General features: G+C 49.9%; 1 protein-coding gene across 1 annotated transcript in view; it reads left to right on the forward strand.

Moving 5' to 3' along the window:
* The first annotated feature begins 10084 nt into the window (after nt 1–10084).
* ONECUT3 (one cut homeobox 3) overlaps nt 10085–27834 on the forward strand; it is an 82207-nt gene continuing 64457 nt past the window's right edge. Inside the window, exon 1 of the mRNA XM_037885761.1 lies at nt 10085–11117. Within this exon, the coding sequence (XP_037741689.1) occupies nt 10085–11117 (1033 nt within the window). The remainder of the gene's footprint in view (nt 11118–27834) is intronic.

Raw genomic sequence — 27834 nt, forward strand, 5'->3', positions numbered from 1 at the left:
CCAGGGAACAAACTTCAGACCGTAACAAGGCTTAGTGGGTCTACAGGTTCCCCACCCCAAGGACGGTCCGAGAGAGCCTGATCCCATTCATGACATCCTTTCCCTCCCTGAGCCCCCAGCTTGCCGCTTTGCGTCCCCCGCCCCAGCCTCTCTCTCTCTCTCCTCCGCAGGCTTTCAGCACTGGCACAGTGAACCCCCCGCCCCCCTCGCTCCTGCTCGCCCTGGGGTTGTGAAGCTGACCGGGTGGCTTCGGAGCAGCAGAGAGATGAGGATTAAATGGAGAGAGGGAGCTCAGGGAAAAAAGAGACAGGGAGAGGGAAGGGGATCAATAGGATACAGCTGTCGAATGGAGAGAGAGAAAGGAAATCAAACCCGCCTTCCGCCACGGCGGCTCAGCTCATTGTTGGAGGGCTCCGAGTGACCGGCGGAGAGACCGGGCTGCACTCGGAGCCCGTTCCCCAAACAGCCGGGCCTGCAGGGCCAGGCTAGTGACTTCCCAGAGGTGACGTTTGAATGCCCATCAGGAGAAACAGGAAAAGATTGTGTGTCAGATGCCGCCGATCTATCATCTATCCCCATCCACCCCCTTTATCTGTCTATCCCCATCCGCCTCTTCTATCTATCCCCATCCACCCCTTTATCTGTCTGTCCCTATCCACCCCTTATATCTATCTATCTATCTATCTATCTATCTACCTATCTATCTATCTATCTATCCCTATACACACACTTCTATCTATCTATCTATCTATCTATCTATCTATCTATCTATCTATCTATCTATCTATCCCCATCCACCCCTTCTATCTATCTATCTATCTATCTATCTATCTATCTATCTATCTATCTATCTATCTATCTATCCCCATCCACTCCCTCTCTCTCTCTCTCTCTCTCGTAAAAAAAGCTCCACAATACTGTTGCATTTTCTTTCCCAGGTGTTGGGCAGTATCCACGTTACATTATTTGACGCCGACTGTAGGGTTTCCTTCCGTGCGTTAACCGGGTTTTTGAAATATACTTATTTAAAAAATCTGTGGCTCAGAGGCACATGAGCTGTACATGGGAACACAGCTGCCTGGGCGTTGCAGACTGGAAAGGGTTTCCAATGAAACCTGTTTGCAGCAGGGAAATCGAATTAGCTGGAATCCATTCGAGCTGGGAGGGCCGGAGGGTTAGATTGTCCGGGTCACTGGCTGGAATACACCGTTCAAAGAGATCCCTTACACGGGGCCTGATCCTGGGGGAGTCTGGCTACAGGGAGCAGCCACAGTCTGGCCCACCCTGCCAAATGCTCAAGTGCTGTTAACGCGAGGCAGGGCTCGGGCACAGGAGAAGAAGTGGGGAGCCAGCGTCCACCGGGGGGGCCTGAGCAGCAAACAAGGTTCTAATCAACACTCCCCCCGCCCAACCCAGCCTGCTTCCCCTGGGCCCTGAGACGAAGGGCAGGAAGAAACATCGGCCCAACCTGCTCAGAGCCAGTCTCTCTCCCACCACCCCGACCCCTGAGCATTGTGCAGGGTCCGCAGCCTTTGAACAGCTACTCTCAGCCCAAGGGTCTCCGGACCACGACATCTCTGTCCCATGAAACACGGCCCTGAGCTTTCGGCCCCACGAGCCCAGCCGCATCCGTCTCTTGCAGCGGATCCGGCTCCAGGAAGGGGTCTCTGGGCTCCGCTTGGTGGGAGGCAGCCCCCTGTGGTTCACCAGGCGATCGCCTCTGGTCCAAGGTACAGGACAAGGCCCCACTGTCTGGGAGGGAGGAGAGGGGGGAGTCGTGTGTGACCGCGGACGTGTTTCAGAAACTGACAGAGTTTTCCGAGGCACATTCAAGCCCCCCAACCCAAAGGAGAGCAGCGCCGGATGAATTAGCTGTTCCCAGCAAGGCGGAAGTGGGGAGGACTCTCCCCCCTCACCCTGCCTTGGAGCCAGGCTGTGAACGGCGGGGGAACCGGCCTGTGCCCCGCAGAGGAGGGAGGGAAGGGCAGTCGGGGCGGATTTCTGGATTTCTGTTATGAAAAAATGCTCCTTTAACCAAAACCCCACAGGCTGATCACCCCAGACTTTCCAGCGCCCTGGACAACTTCTGGTGATCGTTTTAATGACTCCAACCCCACCCCCCCAGGTTACCAAAGTAGAACTCCCCCAGACTCGGGCACCCCCTGTGACACACACCCCAGCCCGCGTTCCGCCTCTCCTGGGTTGCCTTTCGGGGGGGAGGATTTCACGGTGTTGCAGAAATCCTGCTTCTTCCTAAAGTTCCCCTCTCTCTCCTCCCCATACGTCTGAGAACATTTGCCAGCCTTTCGCCTAATGAGATTGTATTGATTGTGAAGGCGCGATGGGGTGTCTTGCAGAGTGGAGAGACGCGCTAGCATTGCTCAATTATATTTTACTAATTACTAAAAGTCCTCTTGTGAAGCTCCAGCAGGGGACAGATCCTTGACGAGCAGTCCCAGAGTAAAATGAAGAGGTTTATTGCGCAGAAGAGAAGCTCCCGATTTCTGGCTTCCCAAGAGACCAGGAATTTGCAGGAGTCTGTTTGCAGCACTCCAGGGAGACTCTCCAGGCGATTAATTAAACAAGCCGTGTGTCCCGTTGCGTGCCACCATGCCTAGCCACGCACGTCCAGACGCATAAAACACACACACGAGATGTTTAGGGCCAGATCCTCCTGTGGTTACTCAAACAAAACTCCCATTGAAGTCCATGGAAATTTTGCAGGAGTAAGACTGCAGGTTTGAACCCGTGCTAGACAGAGACAGAGATTTGTTATTGCTGTTGTATGATACTCCATGTTTTCAAAACACTGATAGGTTTCGTTTTTTGTAAAGTTTAATAAAACCCTCCTTCCGGAGCTGCTCTTGAATTAGGTTTTGGATCGTTATGTGTCTTGCGTTTATTCCGATTTCCCTTTCCCTCCCTCCTCGTTTCTCACTCCTGTCTCTAGCTCTCTTGCATGCTTGCTAGGAATTCATTAGGCTTCCAATCAAAGTTTGCCATCTCCCTGGCTAAGGGGTGTAATTACGCTGCTTGGGAAAGGTTTTTCTTTCACGGGAAAAATCTCTGTAACTAGCCCTGAATGAAAAGGGGGGAGGGCTGTCAAAAATATTTGCATAATAAATAGAGAACCTGTAACAACTCTCAATCTCGCGGGCCACTCTCCTCACCCCCACCCCCACCCCCATATTCACACAATGGCCCGAGACTCAGTACTGGGTTTTGTCCCATATTCCTTCTCGTTGGGGTGAGGATACCCCCAACTCCCCAGATCTACCCTCCTCCCTTCCCGTCTCTGAATCACAAGCCGGCCGTTTGGAAAATCTTTCTGTCTGAAATCCATTTCAAGATCAAAAAGTGATCTCAGTATGTGTGTGTGTGTGGGGGGGGGGGGGGGGGTGTATTCCTTTATGCTACAAATCCTCCGTGTTGTCTCCTTAAAGCAAACACCATTTCATGCCGGATCCACGGGATACAAGCGGCATTTCTCTGAGGACCTGGTACTCCCTTTGATAACAACCGCACACCTCTTCTACAGGGCAACCTTCAAACGCATCTGAGATGCTTCCGTTGTTCCTACAAGAGTCAGAACCTTTTGTATCCAGCCCCTACCCCCTTGCTAACAAGGATGCCCACGGGACTCTCCTTGCATTAATAAAAAAGTAAATAATTGATTGATGAGATAAATAAATAAAAAGGAAAGTGAAATTGACGATAAACAAATGGAAATTGACCAGCCTCATACCCCAGTTGAGAAACCAGAAGACTGAGAATTACAGATGACTGGGAACAAGTTGGGACAAGGCTGAGGAAAGGGACTGGGGGTTTTCAAATGAAATTTACAGACTAAAAGTAAAGCTTGCAGGTGGCATGAAAAGGGGAAAGAGATCGGTGGCCTTGCAACATGGTGATGGGAGGCAATGAGAGTTATTCATTGATTATTATTAGTAGTTTTATCTCATGCACCAGCGTGACAATCTTGCATTCTGCATGGTCTCCAGCTAGCCCGGGACCTGCCAACCTACGGCAAGCTTCGCAAGTGTTTTCTTTCTTTCCTCTTCTCTTTTAAACGATGCTTTATTGGCGAGAGGAGGAAACATCAAAGCAACTGTCCAACGAGCCCTCTGTCAGCGTCTAGAAAAGACGGGGTTGGTTTGACCTTACTGCGTTTGCTGGGTGGCTCTGCTCCACCAGAAGGGAGCTTCAGAGAACAACAGGGAGAGCGCGCTGCTCTGATTTGGGGCACACTGGTGTCAATCCGCATTTAGACCAGTAACGGAACAGAATTCGGTCCAGACCCCTCTCAGCCCCACAGAGCTATGCGCGGAGTGCTCCTTGTGCGAGACACACTCATTAGAAAGTAGTCCCTCCTCAGGTCTCCCACCGCCAAGATGTCTCACCGCCGTTCATTTCCCTTTTGCTCCGAAACGGGGAAGAAACGCCCAGACCTGCTGGCGGAAAGGCTTAAACTGCTACCCTGAGACCACGTGAAAGCCTGAATAAAGATCCGGGGCGGAATGATCCGTTCTCTGTGCCCAGCAGGTAGGAGCGGGGCATTTTGCGCGGCGGGGCACACGCTGGCTGCGAACTTTGCAGCGTGCGGGGGATGGTTCTGGGTCTCACGGGCATTGAGGGGCCCTGGACTCTCCCACACAGGCTCCTTCAATAGGAGGGCAGCTCTCCTGCTTCTTCTGCTCCTCCCCCAGACTTCGGAGGGACGATGGGAGCTTTCCCTAGAGCAGTGTTTCTCCAGCTGGGGTCCTGACCCAAAAAGGGGGCCACAAGACTGTTGTGGGGGGGTTGCGAGAGCGGCAGCTGCTGGCTGGGTGTCCAGGTCTGAAGGCAGCGCTGCTTCCAGGAGCAGCACTGAAGTAAGGGGGCATGGTATGGGGGGGTCATCACTTGCGGGGGGGGGGCTGAAATATTTACAAAGGGTGTTTCAGCAAAAAAAGTTTGAGAACCCCTGTTCTAGAGTTATGACGTGGGGAGAGCGAGCCCAGACATCAGTGACCACCTGCTTGTGACCACCCAGACAAGGGCCTTGGGAGGCCTGTGGGTCTAGGTGGGGCCTACATGCCTTGCCTTGCAGGCTGGAGAATTGTGGGGAGAGGTGGCATGCGCTTCCAGGACTGTAGACCTCTCTGCTAGATCTTGGGGACTTTTCAAATGCCCTTCTGTTCACACACCTGGTGCTTCAGTGTCATGACCCTGACATGTTCTCCAAGACTTCAACACTCCCATTTCCTGGGCGGGTGGGAGAGAAGAAAGTCCAAATCCTTGAGTCCCTGTTTCATGATGTCTCTCTGGGCCACCATTGACATCCTTGCTCTGGATGGAGAAAGGATGCAAGAGTTGTTCCACACACCCTTCCCTTGTCCACAACCAGTTCTAGGGCACGGCGGGGTTCGGCCACCTATTAGGTTCACACCAGTGGAGCGGGAGGGGTCTTGGCAGTTGGTGGGTTGTAGGGAAACCATCCTTCCTTGATGCCTGGTCTCAAGGACACTTCAAATGCTTTAGGGACACCTACAATGGGGGTGGGGAAAGGGATGCAAAATCATGCTCTGAAATGACTAGCCTCTTGTTTGCCAGAAGCTTGGAATGGGCTACAGGGGATGGATCACTTGATGATTCCCTGTTCTGTTCATTCCCTCTGGGGCACCTGACATTGGCCACTGTTGGAAGACAGGACACTGGGCTAGATGGACCTTTGGTCTGACCCAGCATGGCTGTTCTTATGTTCTTATGTTCATTCTACAGGACAAGAAGTTACCACTTCAGTAATGGGGGGCGGGGTGGGGGGAGTGCATGAACCAGTATCTCCTTTGCCCTTTGAGGGCATCTCCTGCCCAGCTGAAGAGTAGAAATTGATGGTACAATCCATCTCAGGTTTCTTCCTTCTCAATGAGGTCTGGAAAACAATGAGCCTCCCTACCACTTCCCTCCAGGTTGCTGCTGTTGTTTTGCAAGTAAGTGGCCTACCAAGGACTAAGAAAATGGCTGGCTCTGGGATTGATTTTATATTGCAATCTCAAAGAAAAAGAAAAGAAAGAGTTGTATTCAATCTCACAGGTTCTATAGTGAAAGCAAAAGTATTTCCAGATGACAATTTTTAGCAAGAAGGCTTTTCCCTTTTCTCTCTACAGGGAAAAAAATAAAGCCAGAGTCTATTCATACTTTCAGTTTTGAATATTTTGCCTAGAAAGTTTGGTATAAAGTAGTAATTGAATATTCATGGAGCTTGTGGAGTGGCTGCACTGAAGCAGAGGTTAATTTTATTATTATTTATTATTATTATTATTAATAAGATGAAGACTCCCTTTGCCATTTCTGACCAACACTTGCATGCCATAGATCAGCTCTTACATGAATTCAGTCATTTCCTGCTGTGGAAGATGAAATGTCCCTGCAGCTCAGATGTGTCTGGAGATCTCTGGCATCCCGAAGTCCAAAGCGAAGGATGCAGGACCCGCAGCAGGTGCAGGCAGGAAACGTGCCGTTTGGAGCTTTTTGTCAAGGTATTGTGGCGACAGTACTGCGACATGGCCGGCGTATTACCAAAATCGCTGCAGGGATATGCACCTTAGATGAACGCAAGGATATCTGGGGGCTCACAGTCACATAGGTGCTTTCAGTGGACATGTCTGGGGGATTCTGAAGCTCACGAAACATGCGATCGACACAATGTAACCCCTAACCTCTGGGTGCTTGCTTATCTTCTTTTCACTTCTCAGAGGGTTGCCTTCCAGAGAGAAACTGACCAGGGATTCCAAGGAAAAGGACTGGATCAAATGAGAAAAACTGGCAATGATGAAAATAAAATACTGCCTGTCAAAATGACTTTTCTCCTACATAAATTGCATTTGTGGTGTTGGTTTGGGAGGGCAGTTGGTGCACTGCATCTGGGTCAATAGCAGCTAAATGGAGACCTCTATTCCCCCCTCCCCCCAACTCATTACAATGATTTGGTCTCATGCAGGCTACGGTAATAGATTTAGAGGGTTGGAGGATGATTTCCAAAGGAATAGGCGTGTTCTTTATTGATGGCGCTTATTAAATCCAAAGCTTCAGAAGAGTTAGTAATGCTTTAAAAATGGTAAGCCAGAGATTTTTTTTACCTCTTCCAATGAAGCTTTGGAAACCAGCATGTATTGACCCGAAAGGACTCAGAACAGACTGAAAATACTGGAACTGTCTCAATATCAATTTAAATATTAACCAGAGGCTCCATGGAAGCTAAATTCTCTGTTCTTTTTTTTATCTGCTCTTTCTCTCTTTTTAGCCAAAGAATGTTCTCAGATTTCATTATTGCTTTTTCCCTAGAAAGGCGAGAGATGATATGTTGTTGTCTGCCCGTCTGGCTAGAGCTAAATGTCTGTGTTTTATTGTCTCTCACCCACTGTCTCCCTCTCTCTAAGATTCTATTTAATGCATGTGTCTGATCTGAATGTAAAGATCAGGAGTTTTTAAAGGGAGAGGGGTGTGGGTGTTATTGCAATGTCTGTACAGTCCGTTGGTTCCTTCCAGTCTTTGATTTCCAGAGAGCAGTCTAGTTCTGCGGCGGAAATATTGTATTTTTAATTTTGCCAGCTTTCGTGCTGTTGGCAGGGGTCACACATAAGAGTCTGTAATATTTTGCAAGTAAGTTTTAAAGATGATCAAAACACTGATTGGATCCGGAAAACCAATTGCCAGCCTTTCTTTCTTTCTTTCTTTCTTTCTTTCTTTCTTTCTTTCTTTCTTTCTTTCTTTCTCCACACACCCACTCTATCTATCTATCTATCTATCTATCTATCTATCTATCTATCTATCTATCTATCCTCCCACACACCCACTCTATCTATCTATCTATCTATCTATCTATCTATCTATCTATCTATCTATCTATCTATCTATCCTTCCACACACCATCTATCTATCTATCTATCTATCTATCTATCTATCTATCTATCTATCTATCTATCTATCTATCCTTCCACACACCATCTATCTGTCTATCTATCTATCTATCTATCTATCTATCTATCTATCTATCTATCCTTCCACACACCATCTATCTGTCTATCTATCTATCTATCTATCCTCCCACACACCATCTATCTATCTATCTATCTATCTATCTATCTATCTATCTATCTATCTATCTATCTATCTATCTATCTATTCTCCCACACATCCACTCTATCTATCTATCTATCTATCTATCTATCTATCTATCTATCTATCTATCTATTCTCCCACACACCCACTCTATCTATCTATCTATCTATCTATCTATCTATCTATCTATCTATCTTCTCTTTCTTTCGTACAAGGCCAAAAACCCGATTACCCCTTGGATTCTGTGGCGCAAACGCGTCAGGAACTCTGTCTGTGAGTGGTCTTGCGGAAGTCCGTAGGAATACTCACCTGAGTAAAGTCACTGCTGTTTGCAGGTCGCCTGATGGTATGTGTGATATGCATGCACATTATACATGTGCGTGTCTGTCTATACATGTGCGTGCGTTGCAATCTCACACACAGACACACACCCCTGTGCAGTCGCCGGGCGCTTCCAGGTGAGCCTATGCCATGGCAGTCACCAGGGATTTCCTGACAGCCACATCCCAGTGCGGGTCACCACGTTCCCTAGCCGGTGCCCTGGGAGTGTGAACACCCCTTTCTGCCTCGGAGCGAAGCGGAGTGGCGCTAATTGGCAGGCCAGCCCGAAGAAGAATCCGGTGCCCAGAGAACCGGAGCTGACCCGCTCCTTTCCCCCTGGCTTTCCCCAGGAAGCCTTTGGAGCTAACGACTCAGATAGCCAGGAGGTATTTCTCCTCCCCTCTTCATCTGTAGCGATCGATACCTTTAGGGATCAGACCGGTTATGGGGACAGAGCCGAGATTGCCCGCGAGCCTGCAATCCCCAGAGGGCGAGCTGTAAGGGGGTGAATCTCTCTGCAGAAAAGCCCAGGTGGGACAATCCCGTTAGCCTGGGGTTGTCAGAGGGCACCACGGTGCGTGTTTTTCAACGCCTCCCCTTCCGCAACAGAGCCCCGCCCGCCTCCCCAGGAACACACGCAGGGAAAGAGACCATGAATGCATGTAGACACAGACACACACACTGACAAACACACACACAAACGCACACACACTCTGGCACACTCACACACATCTCTATGTAATTGCCTGCATACGCAGCTATCGATCGATCGATCGATTTAGAAATTAGCTAACGTAAAAGCTATATATGTGATATCCAGTTGAGTCTGTATGGTCTATAACAAACAGGGAACGACGCTAACTAAAACCGTGTCCACAATTGTCAGCTGGCTTTCTCCCGTGCACATCCCTTTAGAATTAATTTTCCCTCCACCCCCCTTTGCTTCCGGGCATTAACCATCGATTAATCGTGTGTGTGTGTGTGTGTTACACCAACGCAGCACGTGTGCAAACGGTCTCTTGGCGATCTACATTTTTCTATACATTTCAAAGCCGATCAGTTCTCCTCTTTGACACACGGCTCTGGGCTTGCACTCAGACACGCCTGGGCTTTGTTGCACACGGCGGCGGGGCGGGAGGCGAGGCAGGTTGCACTGAAGTGTGCACGGCTGGGGGGAGGAAGGGCAGAGCGCTAGGTGTCCAGGAAAGCAGAAGTTCATTTATTTTCCCATTGCACGTTGCCACCAAGTTATAGTTTCACCGGATGAGCTGGGAGGGAGAGAGGGGGCGGGGGTGGGGGGGTTGGGGGTGGGGGGGCTGTGTGGCGAGCCAGGAGCTGCTGACGTCAGGCCCGGCTGGCTGTGAGATTGAGGCTGGCTGGGGCTCGGGGATTCAATGCGATCCGCAGCTTTCCCGGCGCCGGCCGCAGAGCGCGGAGAGCCCGGGCTGCCACAGCCAGCGGCCGGGGGAGAGCCCGGGCGAGCGGCGCGCACCCACTGAGGCCGGGCGTTGTATGGCGAGGGGGTGGGGGCGGGAGGGGGGGCAGCCCGGCGCGCGGGAGGGAGGCCAGGCGCCCCAGCAAACCATGCTGGATTGACTGCGAGCGGGGGGCGGATCGATGGCTCTGAATTAAGCCGGGCAGCGCGGGCGGCGGGGGGGCCAGCATGGAACTTACCATGGAGAGCCTGGGCAGCCTGCACGGGGTGCCCCACTCGCAGGCCGGGGAGCTGATGAGCCCTGCCCACGGCCGGCCGGCCGCCCACCGGAACCTGGTCCCCCACGGCCGGCCGGCCGTGGTGCCCAGCATGGCCTCGATCCTGGAAGGCGCCGGGGACTACCGGCCGGAGCACAGCCTGGGGGGTCCCCTGCACCCGGCCATGAGCATGGCGTGCGAGTCCCCCTCGGGCATGAGCCTGAGCAGCACCTACACCACCCTGACCCCGCTGCAGCACCTGCCCCCCATCTCCACCGTCTCGGACAAGTTCCACCACCACCACCCGCACCACCACCCGCACCACCCGCACCAGCGCCTGCCCGCCAGCGTCAGCGGCAGCTTCACCCTCATGCGGGACGAGAGGAGCCTCTCCTCCATGGGCAACCTCTACGGCCACTACCCCAAGGACATGCCGGCCATGGGGCAGCCGCTCTCCCCGCTGCCCAACGGCCTGGGCCCCTTGCACAATGCGCAGCAGCCGCTGGCCCCCTACGGCCCCGGGGGGCACCTGGCCAACGAGAAGATGCTCTCCCCCAGCGGCTTCGACTCCCACGCGGCCATGCTCTCCCGGAGCGAGGAACACCTAGCCCGCGGGCTGGGGGCTGGGGGCGCCGGCATGATGCCCCCCCTGAACGGCATGCACCCGCACGGGCACCACCACGGCCAGCCCAACGGCTCCCTGCTGGGCGAGCGGGAGAGGCAGGCGTCCGCCTCGGGCTCGCAGGCCGGCAGCTCCGGGCAGGTGGAGGAGATCAACACCAAGGAGGTGGCGCAGAGGATCACGGCGGAGCTGAAGCGGTACAGCATCCCCCAGGCCATCTTTGCCCAGAGGATCTTGTGCAGGTCTCAGGGCACCCTGTCCGACCTCCTGAGGAACCCCAAACCCTGGAGTAAGCTCAAGTCCGGCCGGGAGACCTTCCGGAGGATGTGGAAGTGGCTGCAGGAGCCTGAGTTTCAGAGGATGTCGGCGCTGAGGCTCGCAGGTAGGGGGGCAGAGGGGGCGGGGGTGTTAGAGGCATGGGTCTGTGCAGGGGGGATGGCTGGCGGCGCTAGAAACCCCGAAGGACCGGTGCGGGTCTGCACGGGCACCCTCTGCACGAGCAGCAGTGTGTGACACATCGGTACATATTGCAAAAATCCAATCAGTGCTTCTCTTTGGACACACACACACACACACACGGTGTGCTCTCCTTTCATGGCTCTGCACTGGGTAGCTGTATCCTTATTTTTTCCTCTCTCTCTCTCTCTCTCTGTGTGTGTGTTACCGGTTGTTTCAAGTCTTTAACAGATCGCATGAAAAGGAAATCATATTTATCATAAACCTCATCCTTTCCCCCTCCTCAAAATCCCCCCCTCCGACCAGTCTGAAATATAAAGATCCTAGGTCAAAGCCATCAGGGGTGTAGATGCTATAGGTTACTTAGACTCCTCTCTATCTATCTATCTATCTATCTATCTATCTATCTATCTATCTATCTATCTATCTATCTATCTATCTATCTATTCACATACACCCCTTCTATTTATCTATCTATCTATCTATCTATCTATCTACCTATCTATCCCCATACACCCCTCTCATCTATCTATCTATCTATCTATCTATCTATCTATCTATCTATCTATTCACATACACCCCTTCTATTTATCTATCTATCTATCTATCTATCTATCTATCTATCCCCATACACCCCTCTCATCTATCTATCTATTCACATACACCCCTTCTATCTATCTATCTATCTATCTATCTATCTATCTATCTATCTATTCACATACACCCCTTCTATTTATCTATCTACCTATCTATCTATTCACATACACCCCTTCTATCTATCTATCTATCTATCTATCTATCTATCTATCTATCTATCTATCTATCTATCCTCAGACACCCTCTCTCTCTGTCTATCTGTCTGTCTATCTATCTCTACCCAGCTATTTAGCTACCTACCTGCTTTTCTCAGCTTTTTTTGCTCCATTGGAAGGGCTTAATACTGAGCTGGATTCGCCACCCTAAATACATAGCGGTAAATCAGTTACCCCAGCCAGGTCTAAACGGTCTGTATGCACAGAAACCCCCAAGGCCTGCTTCTTCATGCTGCTGAAGGAGTCAAAACTCAGCTGTTCCCCTCCTCCCTCTCCTTCCCAATGGATCAATATGATAGCTCCTTCATTTTACAAATGGCACCGCCAATCAATTCTCTATCGCCCGGGCAATGATTTGCATTTGGGATCTATCTGACGCGGTCCTCTCCCAGTCTGGTTTTCTTTTGCAAGCAAAGGGGGCTTTGCTAGCAGGGAGACGCTGCTGTCTGGCTCTGAAACCGAGGGTACGCAAACCATCACGGCTCAGATGCTGACTCAGTCCTGACTGTATTTGAAATGAATGGACAGTCACCGAAAAATAAATGCACCCACGCGGAAGCGGGAGGAAAAGGCCTGGTTTTAGGACGGGGGGACAGGACACTTTGCCTCTTGCGCTCCAGGGCACAATAGCGCTGAGCAGAGAGACCCCAGAGACCGAACTGTAAACTCTGAAGCAGGTCTGTGCACCCTGGGAGAGGTGGGGTCTGGTTCTCTGTGTTAAGATTTAGGTTAAAAATTACGCTGATAGAATTTCTCCGCATTCCCCTCCCCACCACCACCCCGGCGAGAGTGAAACTCAGGCGTCCAGTCTAAAGCCCGGTGTGAATTTCATGATTATAAATATGGCTGTCTAGAAAAATACATACACACCTTCTGTATAATATATATCATACCTGATGCATAGAGCAAAACATACAGTCCCATGAAACGTGTATTATAACTATATATACATATTTATATGCATCATGTGTTATGTACATTATAAAGAATGTGTGTGTGTATATATACATATATATATGTATACACACACATTCTGTATACACACACACACACATTCTGTATACACACACACACACACTCACTCATAGTCATAGTCTTTGTGTGTTTATAAATGATACAGTATGAAGGCAAAGTGTGGCTAAGTTCCTCTCTGTTCTGCATACACATACATGTCTCCTTAGATATGTCAAGACAGAGACAGTTTCTTTCTCTTCTGCTTGTGTGTCTGCACAACAGAACCGTGGGTTTTATGCTGTGTGATCATTTATAATGCCACGTAAGCACAGATGCAATTCTCCTGTAGTTCGCATAGAATACAAGGTGAAATATATTTACCCAGATCGATTTCCTACATATGGAAACACAGTGATCTCTTCCATATATCCATAAGTAAGATGAAAACCTCCATGTGTATCATCGACTTTCGCTTTCTCTACTCGTTGTGTGGAGAGAACATTTTCCACAGGGGCTCGGGGTTCTCTGCAGTCTCAGGAGTATTTCTAGACATGCTGAAATAAGATGCCCTCGGCTGTGGCAGCCATGGGGATGCTATACACACCTGCACTCACCCCCCCGCACCCCCCCTCCCCCAGTTCTGTATACTCAATCTTGCTTCTGACCATTTTATTTCCCCGTGCCCTGTAACCCACCTGCCTTGCTGCTAAGGGAACAGGGTTGCTTCATAGACTAAATGACAAGCAAGTCCTCTGGTTTGGACTTCAGAACCGCCAGACGCTGGGACTGGACTACAGGGGGGATAAATCATTGGAAACTGCCCGGTTTTGTTAGTTCCCTCTGAAGCACCTGGCACTGGCCACGGCCAGACAGGAGACTGGGCTAGATGGACCATGGGTCTGACCCAGTAGGGCCGTTCTTATGGATATTTTGTGTCTGGTGGGCTCAAAGGGGGTGGATTGGGCTATTGAAACAAAATTCCACATGACCTGTGGGCCATCTAGTGTCAGTGTATCTGAGCTCCAAGCAGATCCTAACAGAGCCTGGGCGAATGGGATGAAGCACTCCCCACCTATAGCAAGATGTCTGGGGTTATTTATGGGGGGATAGTAGTATTCATATGTATTTAGTGTAATTCAGTTGCTCTTTAATTAGGGCAAGATAGTGGCATCCTTTAGTTCCAGTCGATGCCCTATTGAAAAGCAGTTAATAGAATGCAAATTGTTCCTGCCTTTACAAGGTTCTGGTAAATAAAGATTTAAACACGGCCACAATTGGCTTTTTAAGTACCCCCGTTGTTCAGTCTAATTGAGCAGTTGGTTGTTTTATTTCTGACTCACCAAAATAAAAAAAAAAACAACAACTTCAAAGCTGGAAGATTCAAGGGGAATCTGTGAGTAGATATATGGCCCTGGATTTTACCTAAAAGACTCAACAAAAACCCTCCACTAAATGAACTCACACTATTGTTGGAACATGGTCACTCTTTAGTATTGTGTTCTGAAACCCTTTGCTGAATTTTGAGTTGAAATGAGGTTTCGAGTTCCTCTATAAACTTTTTGGGGGGAACTAGGAGGTCATTTGCCCTGGGTGATTTTGACTGATTTAAATCAAAATCTGTTGGATACTCGTTTAACGACCGTCTCTGTTGCATATATTAGAATATAGTCCTGCTCAAAGGAAAAGTTGTGGTGCGAGATATGCAAAATGTTGCACTGGATTTTAAAATACCAGGTATGTTACATATATAATACAGCGAGAGGAAATGAGCACGTCTGTATTGCATGACACAGAAATATCAAACATTTAAATATCAGGTATGTTACATACCTAAAATAAAACACACGAAAGAAGGGGGATTACAACCAAAATGCTTTGCTTTGAGCAGGGGGTGGGACTAGATGACCTCCTGAGGTCCCTTCCAACCCTGATATTCTATGAAAATCCTGCATCATAGTAAATGCCCTGCATTGTAAATATACACGACAATTCTAAGAAAGGGTTTTTGTTTGTTTGTTTGTTTTTTTCGGGAAGGTTTTGGTTTGTTTCCAAATTAGCAGGAACATGCCATGTCGTTTAAGCAAACAAGTAAAACTCACTGGGTGTTTCTGGAAACTAGAATATGAAAATCGCAACCCAAAGGCGAAATGAAATGGCTCTCTTGCAAATGGCATTTGTCGATCAGCTAGGGAAGGGATTGTCTGTCTGCGTTTGGGGACACTCTGCCAGTGGATTTGGGGATGTGCAAGGGATCTGGGGAGAGCTTATTAACCAGTACTAAAGAGGGTGAGACACGGAGTCGCTGAAAATGGCAGCCAGCGCGCGGCAGAGGCATTGTGTACTTAAAGGGCGAGGGCGTAATTTCAAAGGGCACCTTTCCCCTGCGCCTGATTTCAAAACGATGTTGGAAGAATTGTCGGGCTCAAGAAAGGAAGGACTGAAAGAGAGTTACTGCTTTGGTACTTGTTTGGGGTGGGGGGGGGGGGAAGAGAACCCAAGTTCCTATATGTCAAACGCTCGCTAGGCAGATTAGATGGGTACCCGTGCACCAGGTAGGGGGGGAAAGGGGGGGTCATAAAAGCACACACCCATCTAGAGCTTCATTCTGCATTCCTAGCACTGCCAAAGTTCCCATGGAGGCCAGTGGGGCCTAGTGTGACTACCTATGCGTGTATGTTACGGGCACACGAGTGTGCAAAGGCAGGAGCAGGGATCGTGCCCGCTGAGCGGGAGATCGACCTGCTGTGGAGAAGCACGCACCCCCAGGGGTTGTTTCTGTTTCTACGGATTTCCCCCGTGTTTTCTGGTCGGTCGGTCGGTTGTTTTATTCTTTTGTTCAGCAGTAGTGACTTTTGTCCCTCCTGGCTTTGCTTCCCCCGAGGCTGATCTGCATATCGTCTGCATGCGCCTGGAGCGCATTACCCTGATTGCCTCTGAAAAGCGCCATTATATAGCAGGAGGACTTGGGCTGGGGGCTGGGGGCGCGGGGGCGGCACGCCGATCGACGCCTTCGAGTTACTGTCCCCAGTTCATCACCGGCACCCCCACCCCACTGCGCTTTTTTAATGGCCTTCAAATATTGTTTAAATCGCCGCTCCAGAGCACACCTATACGGAGGGGGGGAGGGAGACGGGCTGTGACATTGAATCACACGTGGCTGAGAGCTGCGAGCTACAGGGTATAGAAAATCAACAGCGGAGCCAAAGTACAAAGCAACAGACATTGCACCGGGCTGGGGAAACTGCAAACAGGGGATCGAAATATTCCAGATCCCGGGGGTAGGCAGCGAGGCCCCTTCGAGCCGGGACACATGAGGCGCTTGGGAATCTCTATTTCCCCTCTGCCCCGGGCCAGAGCTCAGCGCGACCCGACAGCCTCCCCCTCGCCCCCCCCCCCCGCCCCGGGGTGGGCGCGGACCCCGGGCCGAGAGGCGAGCCGGGTGCTTGGGGCGGGACCCGCAATCCGGGCAGGGCCGGAAGCCAGCAAGGAACGAGTCTGGCGGGGTCCAGGCACCGATCTGTCGCCTGCCACTTGTAGCTAAAGGGAAGAAAGACCCAGCTGAGCAGAGCAACCCAAGGAGAAAGGAGGGAGTTCGATGTGGGCGGAGAGTGGGAGGCGGAAGGAAAGAAGGGTAGATGGAGAGTTGGGGTGTATCTTGGTGGTGACAGAGGGAGGCAGGGTTGGTGTGCATTGGTGGTGACAGACATGCAGGGTGGGGTGTGTTCTGCTGGTGACAGAGGGTGGCACAGGGGGTGTATTCGTGGTGTGAGAAAGACAAAGTGGGGTGTGTGTTGGTGGTGACAGAGGGTGGCACAGGGGGTGTATTGGTGGTGACAGAGAGAGGCAGGGTTGGTGTGCATTGGTGGTGGTGACAGAAGCGCAGTGGGGGGTATATTGGTGGTGACAGAGGGAGGCCCAGTGGGGTGTGTTGGTGGCAGTGACAGAGGGAGGCACAGTGGGGTATATGTTAGTGGTGGTCACAGAGGGGTGCCTAGAAGGGTGTGTTTTGGTGGTGTGACGGAGGGAGGCAGAGTGGGGTGTGTATTGGTGACAGATGGAAGAACAGTAGGGTGTGTCTTGGTGGTGACAGAGGGATGCACAGTGGGTTGTCTATTGGTTGTGACAGGCACATGCAGGGGGTTGTCTATTGGTGGTGACAGACAGGTGCAAAGTGGTGTGTATTTTGGGGGTAACAGAGGGAAGCACAGTGGGGTGTGTCTTGGTGCTGACAGGGAGGCAAAGCGGGGTGTGTACTGGTGGTGACAGGGGGAGGCGCAGTTGAGGGTGTAAGGGTGGTGACAGAGACAGGTGTAGCGGGGTGTGTGTTGGTGATGACTGACAGAGGCGCAGTAGGATGCGTATTGATGGTGACACCCTGAGGCACAATGGGATGTGTATTGGTGGTGACAGATGCAGTCACAGTGAGATGTTTATTGGTTGTGACGGAGGGAGGCACAGGGGGTGTGTGTGGTGGTGACAGAGGGAAGCACATTGGGATCTATGTTGGTGGTAACAAAGGGAGCCACAGTGGGGTGTGTATTGGTGACAGGGGGAGACACAACGGGGTCTGGGGTGTGTTGGTGTTGATCGCTATACAAGGGGCCGTATGGAGATAGTTGTAGAGGACAGTTTGGAGATAGATAGATAGATAGATAGATAGATAGATAGATAGATTAGATGGGAGGAGACAATTTACCTAATACAAATAGTGAAGGAAGGGGAAGGACGGGCCAGCCGGACACAGACCCTGGGGGTCACCCCGCCCCGGGGAAGTGCGTGAAACCGGCCCCTTAACGCCTCCCCAGCAGGAGGAAGCTGCGCGGGGTGTTTCCATCTACCAGGCCTCTCCCTCCAGACCTGCCCCGCGCCCGCCGCCGGGGGACCGTCCCCGGGAAGGGAAGGGGGCTCTGCCATTTGGGGGAGCGGGAGCTTTGCAGCGAGCGGGGCAGGCCCTGGGCCGGGTTCAGGGGTCCATCCTGGTGTATGAGTTAGAGTCAGTAAATAGAAGATCAATAAACAAGCTGGGCCCCCTATAAAATGTCTGTTGGTGCCTTTCTCTTCTTTCCACTCCAGTTCCCCCTTCAGGCCGCAGCGCCTGGCCAATGTGCAGAGGAACCATTAATTATCCAGCTGGGCTCGAACACACCCCGGTCACAGCCGCGGCTCCGAGCGCCAGCCGGCGGGTTTGTTTGGCTTGCGGGGGAGCCAGCTTGCCAGGTTCGTCTCCACTGCCAAAGCAGGTCGGACTCCTTGCCAGAGCGACTGGAGGAGAGGTGGCTCGGGGGGGGTGTGTGCCTAGCTGCGGCTGTTCCCCCCCGCCCCATGGGGTGGTCGGTTTCTTTTAGCCCGATGGACACTTCGCTCGCCTGCCCACCCATCTCTACCTCTGCCTGTCTCGTGGAAATCTTCCCCCCGAAAGACCCCTTTCAAACTTCTGTCTTCTCTACCTCTCCGCACTTCCTTGCCTCGGTCAGATTCAGACTCTGCTTAGGAAGAGAGGGGTGGGGGATAAGGGGAGAGTGGGGCCCTGGGGGTAGTCCCGGGGGTAGGTGCATGTGTTCTGGGCATGGATGCCTTGGGTGTACCCCCACACAGCCACCCTGGCACTCACCTGCCTCGGGGCACACAGAGAGAAACACACATGCACAAACAGCAGGGCTCCCAGATACAGCCGCCCGAGCGCTCACACGCAGGTATAGTGCAGTTCCACAGAGACACAAGTCCACCCCCCTCCTCCAGAGGCAGATTCACTTACAACAGACCCACAAAGACGCGGAGCCTAAGACCCAAGGATACAGACACACACAGAGGCTGAGCAACGTGGAAGTTCTCTCTGTTGTGCATACGTGTGTACTTTGTGAGTGTGCACATATGGATGTGTATGTGAATACGTGTGCATGTGTGTGTGTGTAAGAGAGAAAAGGTGGGTGTGGTAATACCCTTTTATTGGACCAGCTTCTGTTGGTGAAAGAGACAAGCTGCAGGGCTTGAGGAAGATTTAATCTCTGTCGCCAACAGAAGTTGGTCCAGTAAAGACATGCCATGCCCCGCCTTGTCTCTCTCATATCCTGGGACCAACACTGCGAACAACGTGAGTCGAGATTGTAAGAAGAAACCTTACCGTAAGTGTAAACTAAATGTGAACATTCGTGCAGGCCAGCACAGAACAGACACGGAGAAGAATGTTACACACAGAGAACATGTGTGTGTGTGTATGTGCGTGCCTTTGTGTGTGCACTTGCACGTGTGAATCTGAGTTGTGCAGCATGGCAGTTGTAGGATGGTTTCATCAGGGTACATTTGGAAATGTATTTTGTGGGAAAACCTCAAGTGAATTTTCCAGGTCATTCTTAATGAACGTCCAGACGACATGGCATTTTCTCTGTGCATTTGTTTAGATCCTTCGAACCCAAATGTCAAGCTCTGGGGGCCCCTTCTAATGTTTAAAACAATCCGAAAATCAAGTTAGGCGGAACCACCAAAATCCACAGCTGGCTCCCGGTATGATCATAATTCACTCCCACCCCGTCCCTTCATTACACCACCCCTATGAAATTAACAACCCTCCTCATCCCGTCCGCTCCTCGAATGCTATCCTGTCATGTATGTTCTATGTGTCACTCGTGTTACAGGAAAATATATTTTAGAGCGGAGATTACTTTATACTGAGATCAGGCCTTGTACCCCTCTGCCCCACGGAGCCGGCTGTTTTAGAGATGGTCAGTTGGACTGTATGGGCGTGGCAGGAGGGAAACAAGTAAAGGTAGTTATTGGGCTAGATCCGCACCTGGTGTGAGCTAACAGACTTATTCTGGTTTACACGGCCTGAGGCTCTGGCAGGAAATAGCTACGTCCCCTCTCAAAAGGGCCCCACCCCATCTGTCTGGACACACTGATGATACCGATGTCCAGCATCCCCCCCCAAGGGATCCGATCTTACACGGAGAGTGACTCGAACCCAGCATGCCCTGGGCAATAGATTCCTTGGGGAGGGGCCCTTCTGCATTGGGATGGAAAGGAAGAAAACCCGGCCCCTGGCCGATGGATTAATTTGCTTTGAAGCTGCTCAGAGGTTCGGGGTGAGGAGCTAAGTCCCAGGAGATGGATGGGTGAGCAGAGGGTGGGAGCTCTGATGCTGTGACGAACCAGAATGAGAGGAGATGTTCACACGTGCTCACCACAGTCTGTCTGAACCCCCTTCTCCGGGGATCGCCTTAGGGGCGCAGCTCTGCACGGGGCCCAGGGCAGGAGGCAGGGCCCCAGCTCCTGTAACCGAGCCTCCAAAGGCGAACTGGAGAACTGGGGCCCCTGTGCGCTGGAGATTAGCAGTGGCGGGCAGGTCGCCTAACTAAGGTGCCAGGGGAGGGGGCTTTCCAACAGCCCAAGGGTGGGGGGGGGGGAGGGGGTGGAAAAGGTCTCGCAGTTGAAAGCACCCGTAGGGCCGAAGCCGAAGCCCATGGAAGTAACTGGGGCTCTGTCAGGACATCCGCACAGAGGGCAGTGGCCAGTGTTAACCTCCGTGTGGGTGGACGCCTGTGCCCACAGATGACTGTGTAGGTCGGGCAGTGTGCCTCGAATAACCCGGGGCCTCTGCTCCCCTCCGCCCGTCACAGGCACACAGAGGCAGGCCCTTAGCTGCTCGTCTTTTGTCCTGTAGGTCTTCGCTACAGCTGCTTTTCCCAGTCACACACCTCCCCCCACGTGGCCCCTCTGGGGGCAGGGGGTGGGGGGTAGGGTGCTCAGCAGGAAGGCCAGAAGCAGCCCCCGGCCCATAAGAACCACCAGTGGTTCCTTAAAGAGCAAGGAAGCTTCTGCCTTTGTCTGACCTCAGCTACAGATGCCTTCCCACTTGTCTGTTTCAGTGCCCAGTAGAGAGCTAGGCAGGGCCGAAGCCTGTAAATAGCCATAAGCAGTGTGGAGGAGCGGCCTAATCGACACTGGGGTGTTTTCCATGCAGCATATTTAACATTTCAGAAAAAAATATCTTCCCCCCCATACACACTTTATGTATCATCTGTCTGTCCACTTACACATCGATCAGTCGATCTCTCTAGCCCCATACACATCTATCTATCTATCTATCTATCTATCTATCTATCTATCTATCTATCTATCTATCTATCTGTCTGTCTGTCTATCTATCCCCATCCACCCCTTCTATCTATCTATCTATCTATCTATCTATCTATCTATCTATCCCCATCCACCCCTTCTATCTATCTATCTATCTATCTATCTATCTATCTATCTATCTATCTATCCCCATCCACCCCTTCTATCTATCTATCTATCTATCTATCTATCTATCTATCTATCTATCTATCTATCTATCAGTTACTTACTCATTTAGTTGACCCGCTCAACGCCTCAGTGGTCTTAGCTGGACCCTGTTGAAAACCCCAAATCTAATAATTCGCCTTCATCTCTTTCTCTCCCCCCTCTGGGATCGATCTCATTGTGTGTCCGCAGAAGTGCTAATGTAGCAGTCCGTGGTCACACCAGCTCCCCCGGGCCCAGTTAGGTATTTACAAGTAAGTTCAGGGCGTGGGCTGGGCTGGGCTGGGCGGGGGGCAGCGGAGAAAGGCACCCACGAGCTTGTTGCCCCCCGGCGCTGGAGCCGGGGCTGGTCTCCGGTTCGGCTGGCGCTGGGTGCCGGTGGCTTCCATTGGCCGACCCAGCCCTGGCCGCACTGTGCGTTGCGGGGGAGCGGATCACAGAGCTGGTTTGAACTGACTCTGTATCGATTCCCAGCCCGGGCTTTGCCTTTCTGTTGGTAAGGCAGCTTCTCCCGCCCCCTCTCCACTCCCTGCCCCAAACCACCCCAGCCTCAACTGGCACCAAAAGGCCTGAAGTCCCAAACCACTGCTCATTACACAGCTAGCCCGGGATGTCACACATCACAATACAGACAGGCCAGGGAAGTGTATAGACCCCTGCAGTGGACTCATTAAGGAATGTGGGATTCCTTTGCCTTGGGAGGGGGGAAATAACAGAGGTCAGTAACACAGAGAGAGAGATTTACATTTATGTCTCTATTAAAATTTAGCTGGTGAGGGTTGATAGACCGCCATGTATATGTATCATTACATATAGATATGGATTGTATGTGCTGAGGTGTTATTCGTTTGTAAGCGTCCTATAACGAAAGATCTAGGCATGTGAGAAGGATTGTTTCATATCAAACGACAGGTCGCTGATCTCCCCTCTCCCTCCCCCTATTGCTCAGAAGCCAAAGTGTCGCAAGTTTAAAAGCAGAAGCGATTTCTCTCCCCAGGTAGGGATGTTTCCCCGCCACCGCTCTCTAGCAAAGAGCAAAAGCCTCTCCGCGGTGGGTTGGTTTGTAAGCCACGCAAAATGAAACGACGAGTGGCGGAACCTAAGCGCTGGCAGGACTCCGAGTTGGGCGCCGAGCCGCAGGAGCAGATATGGACAGACACCCCTTCGAGCCCACACACACCTGGGAGTGGAGGAAGGAAAACGCTGGTTTAACAGGGCAAGTAAATCCGTAGCTGAAAAGGGGGGAATAAGGAGCCAGGCAGAGAGAGATTATACGTCAGGGTGTCTACCATTTTACGGGGGGGGGGGGCACAATTTTAAAGCAAACTCATAAATCAAATACATTTCCAATTCAATATCTCTCCGTCAGCGCCCCCCCTCTCTGCATATGCATATATGGAGCGAGAGAATTGGAAATGTGTTTTACCTCTGCGTTATAGTTTACATTTGGCCTTCCTCGTAAAATTAGAATCTGCTCCGCATTCTGTCTGTACGCCTGTTCACACATACCCATTCATGTCTAGGGAGAGCCATGCCGATGTTACTGTCTCTGCAATTTGATGTGGAAGGATAGTTTTGAAGTACAATAGGTCAATACAATACATTTCCGATGCCATCACGGTTCCTGTCATTTCCACTTTCTCTGGGGTGTGTTTGGTTTGTTTTTCTGTGGGCAGGTTTGGTCGTTACAGGCGGGTATCGGTCATGTCACGGCGGCCCTTTGCTTCTCTGCGATAGGGAGTTTCAGGGGGGCTGGAACAATTTGTAGCGTGGGGGTGCTGAGAGCCACTGAACCCTGGGTGTGATAGAAACCATTTCAAGCCAGGAGGTGCGGCAGCACCCCCGGGACCCCGAGTTCCAGCACCTCTGGGTGATTTACCAGAAAAGCATCAAACCCATTCTGGCTAAAGATTTATTAATAGACCCAGAAATAGAAAATTCACTTGCGATTATTATTGCGAGGGGGGAAAAGTCAATAACACGGTTGTTTCCTTTGAGCTACCCAATCAGTCCACCATCTCCTTATTTATTTGTCCTTAACTTGAATTAGCGCTCAGCTAATAAATCATCGGGCGTTTTCTCTCCTGCTCCTATGAGATGCACTTGCATGCAAGAAATCAAAAAAGGCTTTCTAAACCGTTTGATCTGCAGATCGGATTTATGAGCAAGTCAATAGGGTTTTTTGTTAAAATGCCAGCGCTGGAAAGAGATAGTCCGGGCTTGTTATTGGGTTCTCTTTATTGTCCCGGTTTCTCTTTAAGAGGGTGGTTTTGAAGTTGATGATACTGAATAATACTTGAAAAAAATTAAATTCGATATATTGACAGGTCATATTCGCAAATCATTAGCGAGCCATCGAAATGCGCGTATTTTAGAAATATACACTGGCGGTGTGCGTTTATACAAAACTTAGATCTCCTGCTTACATGCAGCATAGTTCCTTCTCATCTATGCATGTGAGTTGTATTCCATGGTATGGTGCAGGCATCTATGAAAGCGAAGTGCTGTGTAAATATTAAAAAGGTGCGTGTACAAACTATGTAATTATATCTAGGTAACTATATATTAAACTCACACACTGTGAAGTATATATAATTATATATGACACATGCCATTAAATCATGTATATACCCATACACGTATATACTCTCTCTGTGTGTGTGTGTTTTATACTCTCGGGAATGGCATTGATTTTGTTTATGTGTACCTATTCCTTCCGTAGCGTAGGGTACATTCATGCGCGTTTACCATAAAATAGACATAGCCAGGGGAAGCGGTTAGGCTGTCTAGGGAGAGAAGCCTGCTTCTATTAAAGGAAATACTTTACATAGCATATTTCAAAGAAAGAACGTGGAAAACATGAGTTAAGGAAGAAAGAAAGAAAGAAAGAAAGAAAGAAAGAAAGAAAGAAAGAAAGAAAGAAAGAAAAGCCAGCCATATTCACGGACCTCCCTCTGGTAACATTCTGATCCGTGTTTTCTTCCTGCCTCCCTTCAGCCCAGCGGGATCTTTACCCGAGCTCACGAATGATATATACTACGACATAATCACCCCCTTTTCAAAATGCTCCGTTCACCTCTGGGCTTGCCGCAGCAACGCCGTGGGAGGGAGGTGGGCGATTGTCAGCACCGCAAAGCAACACACACGCACAGCGCGGGGGGAAAAAACCCAACAACTCCCAGCCAGGAAAAGCCGGTACTTGGGGAAACTGAGTAACGTTAACACGAGCCTATTGCGCGCACAGTCACACGCGCCAGGTGGGCACGCGTGTGCGCACAGACAGACAGACCGCCGCCACCTCGACCCAGCCCACGACCAGGCTCCCCCAGGAAACACGAGCGAGGCTCTCGACCCCAGCGGGCTTCCCACCGGAAACACTTGTGTGTCCGCAGTTGAAAGTTGTGGCGCGGTTGGCTAACAGAATTCTAGGCAATCCCTGAGCGAGCCCGCCTTTCGCACACGTGTGTGTAAGAGCTGGGGACGCGGGGGGCGTTTGCACGGGAATTGAAAAGATAGATGTGTGCGTGTGATCTGTGTGTGTGATACATAGATTTAGATCAAATATTCCACATGACCAGTTATTGCACACACGAGAGTGCGTGTGTGTGTGTGCGTGTGTGTGTGTGTGTGTGAGGGGGACGAGCTAATGCACGCAGACCGATACATATTTCGAATTTCGCTTTTAATTAACGGTGGCCTCCGATCAATATTTCCAAAAGGGCGTCAATTTCTGTGCTGTATCTTACAGGCTCCGCCAGCTGGGAGAGGAGGGGGAGCCCCGAGGGGCTCTGCCCGCTTTGACAGACCAGGGGGGTTGCCTGCACTTTCCCACCGGGAAGACTGGCAAAAAAGACTGACCCTGCAGCTGAAAAACTCCCAGCACACCCTGTTGGCGTGTGTCCTCCGGCTTACACACCAACAAACCAGCACACAGAGTAAGAAAGGAATAAGCAGCTACTCCGATTACCGTGTGAACCCAACTACTCCTGAAATATTGGAGTCGATGGCTCTAAAGAGCGCCCCCCCCCCCCCCATACACCACTTCCTGTGCTCTAGGAGGGTAATGTTCACTCCTATTTTCTCTAATCCAGTCCCTTTTGGGTTTGGGATTTCACCAGCCGAGCCCCAGAAAGCCCCTCTTACAATTCCTGCCCCGGAGCCCCTTCCCGCTGCGCTGTTTTTGAAAAGATATTTGACTTATTGAAAATGGAGAAAAACACCTGTTTTGATCGAACGCCGGTGTAAACGAGTCTCCCAGTATCATCCGGATAGCGAGGGCGCAGTTACCCAATTCGTGTGTATGGAAATCTCGGATTGCTACCGGCTGGCCAAGCAAAACGTAAACGGTCGGGTTGCAACAGATTTTCAAATACCAAGCGCTTCTGTATGTTAGATATTTTAGTTTGAGATGGGGCGTGTATATATGTAAAACACAGACCACAGACCATTCAGTGGGTTGAAAATATATATCTCACATATACACACACACGTTTATATATATATAAACTATAATATATATATATTTATATATTTATTTATATATATTATAGTTTATATTTATATTTATTTATATATATTTATATATTTATAAATATATATATAATTATATATAAATTATAAATATATATATAAATTATATATATACATAAATTACATATATATAATTTTATATATATCTCACATATACACACATATTTTAATATATATATGTAAACGTGTGTGTGTGTGTATGTGATATATATATTAAAATATATAATTTTATATATACACACACACGTTTTAATATATATATATGTAAACGTGTGTGTGTATATGTGAGATATATATTATATATTTGCAACCCATTATATATATGGCATTTATATAGATCTAGACATACACGTTTTTTTTATCGTAACAGGTCCATTACCCCAGAAATATATTCTTGTCCTTTTATAGATTTTTATTATAATTCTCTATTATTGAAATATGGGCTTGATCGCCCAGGTGTGTAAAAATGTGATCGCTATATGTAAACGGATTAAGGTATTCTATAATATAATTCTAATTAATATAATTCATGCCATTTTCATATTTCCCGGTGCAATTCTTTATGCATCACACCCCCCCCCCACAGCCCCCCGAGCTATGTCGCAGGGTACCCCGGTAGCCCCAGAACTGTGTTCCGACTCCGGATCATTCCACCCCGCCGCTGAACTTTTGATCGAAATACGCTCAGGCAAAAAGGAACCGGGCTCTTCGGGAATGGCGTCATTAGGCCTTTTCTTCACTAGCTGACGCGGCACTGGAGAGCCCAAGGTTTTATGCGCCCCTAATAAACGCAAACCCGGGTCCTGGGCTGATGGCGGGATTTTCCCCGGCTTTCTGGACCTTTTAATTTGGCGGCTCTGGAGGGAAAAGGTCGCTGGGCGGCGTGAAATATTTAATCCACTTTCCAAAAAAGAAAGGAAGGCGAGATTTGCCAAAGCGAAGCGGAGGTAACCGGGGCGCGGGGATCTGGTGCTGAGCCGCAGCAAGCGCGCACGGTGGGAAACGTTTCGCTCCTGTTTCCTCGCTCGTGCAATTTACAAGATGCCGGAATAAGCCCCCAAGATTTTAAATCTGCCGATTGCAAACCCGAGAGTCCCCGAGCCTGAAAAAACCAATTCACCCACATCGCACTTTTCTATGTTCTTTCTTTCTTTCACCCACTCCCCTTGCAGCTGGGGTGGCTGATTTCTTCAGGGAAATAATAACGAGCAATACTCGCTGTTGTTTTTTTTTAAACGATTTTCAAGCGGACATGGATCCATTTCGCCCCGATGCCGGTCTCGGAAGAATAAAACACTGAAATCTGCTTCTTTTCCTGCCCACTGCTGTGGAAATAGACCGATCAGACCCGTAGAAATGTTGGAACATAATTCACCATAACTGATAAATAATTAAGAGCGAAACCTCTTTATTTAGCCTGGGTCAGTCTCGCCGGAGGATTCGCCCTACATTTCCCTTCAAGTAAACACACCGTAGGTCGGATCCAGAGCAGCGAGTCTGCCCCCCATGTTTTTCTGTACATTTTATCTTGTTAGTTTCAAACTCCCGTCTTCCAGGGCCAAAGTATTTTCTGTTTGCTGATCACAGTGGCCAGAAGGAGCCCAGTAAAAGCTACTGTGAGTTAAATATTAAATCTTTTCCCCCCCTCTCTACAAGGAAATCGGCTCAATCCCCCTAAAAATAATCTGATCTCAAGCCTTTTCTTCCCCTCAGCCTGATGTGTGTTGGTTTAAATTAGAATCCACACTATGCTTTTTCAAATGTCGTTGTTTCCTGAGAAGACTCGTGGTTTTCCCCTGCTTTGGTATTAATCTGAAAACCCAAATATTCCACCCAAAACGTTCATCTCGTTGGTCACATTTATTTGAAGCAGCCCTTTCATTTACTGCTTGTCTCAAAAAGGAAACACATTCCCAAAATGTGCCAGAAAAGTGGATCCGAATTCTCCACATTGTATTAAAGTCAATGCAGATTGTTTTGTGCTGTGTCATTTTGGGGTGCAGATTTTTACAGGTTGTTTGGCTTTGTGTGGTTGTGAGGTTTATTTTATTTTATTTTATTTTATTTATT

This window comes from Chelonia mydas, chromosome 25 (assembly GCF_015237465.2).
Source record: "Chelonia mydas isolate rCheMyd1 chromosome 25, rCheMyd1.pri.v2, whole genome shotgun sequence".
Lineage (NCBI taxonomy): Eukaryota > Metazoa > Chordata > Testudines > Cheloniidae > Chelonia > Chelonia mydas.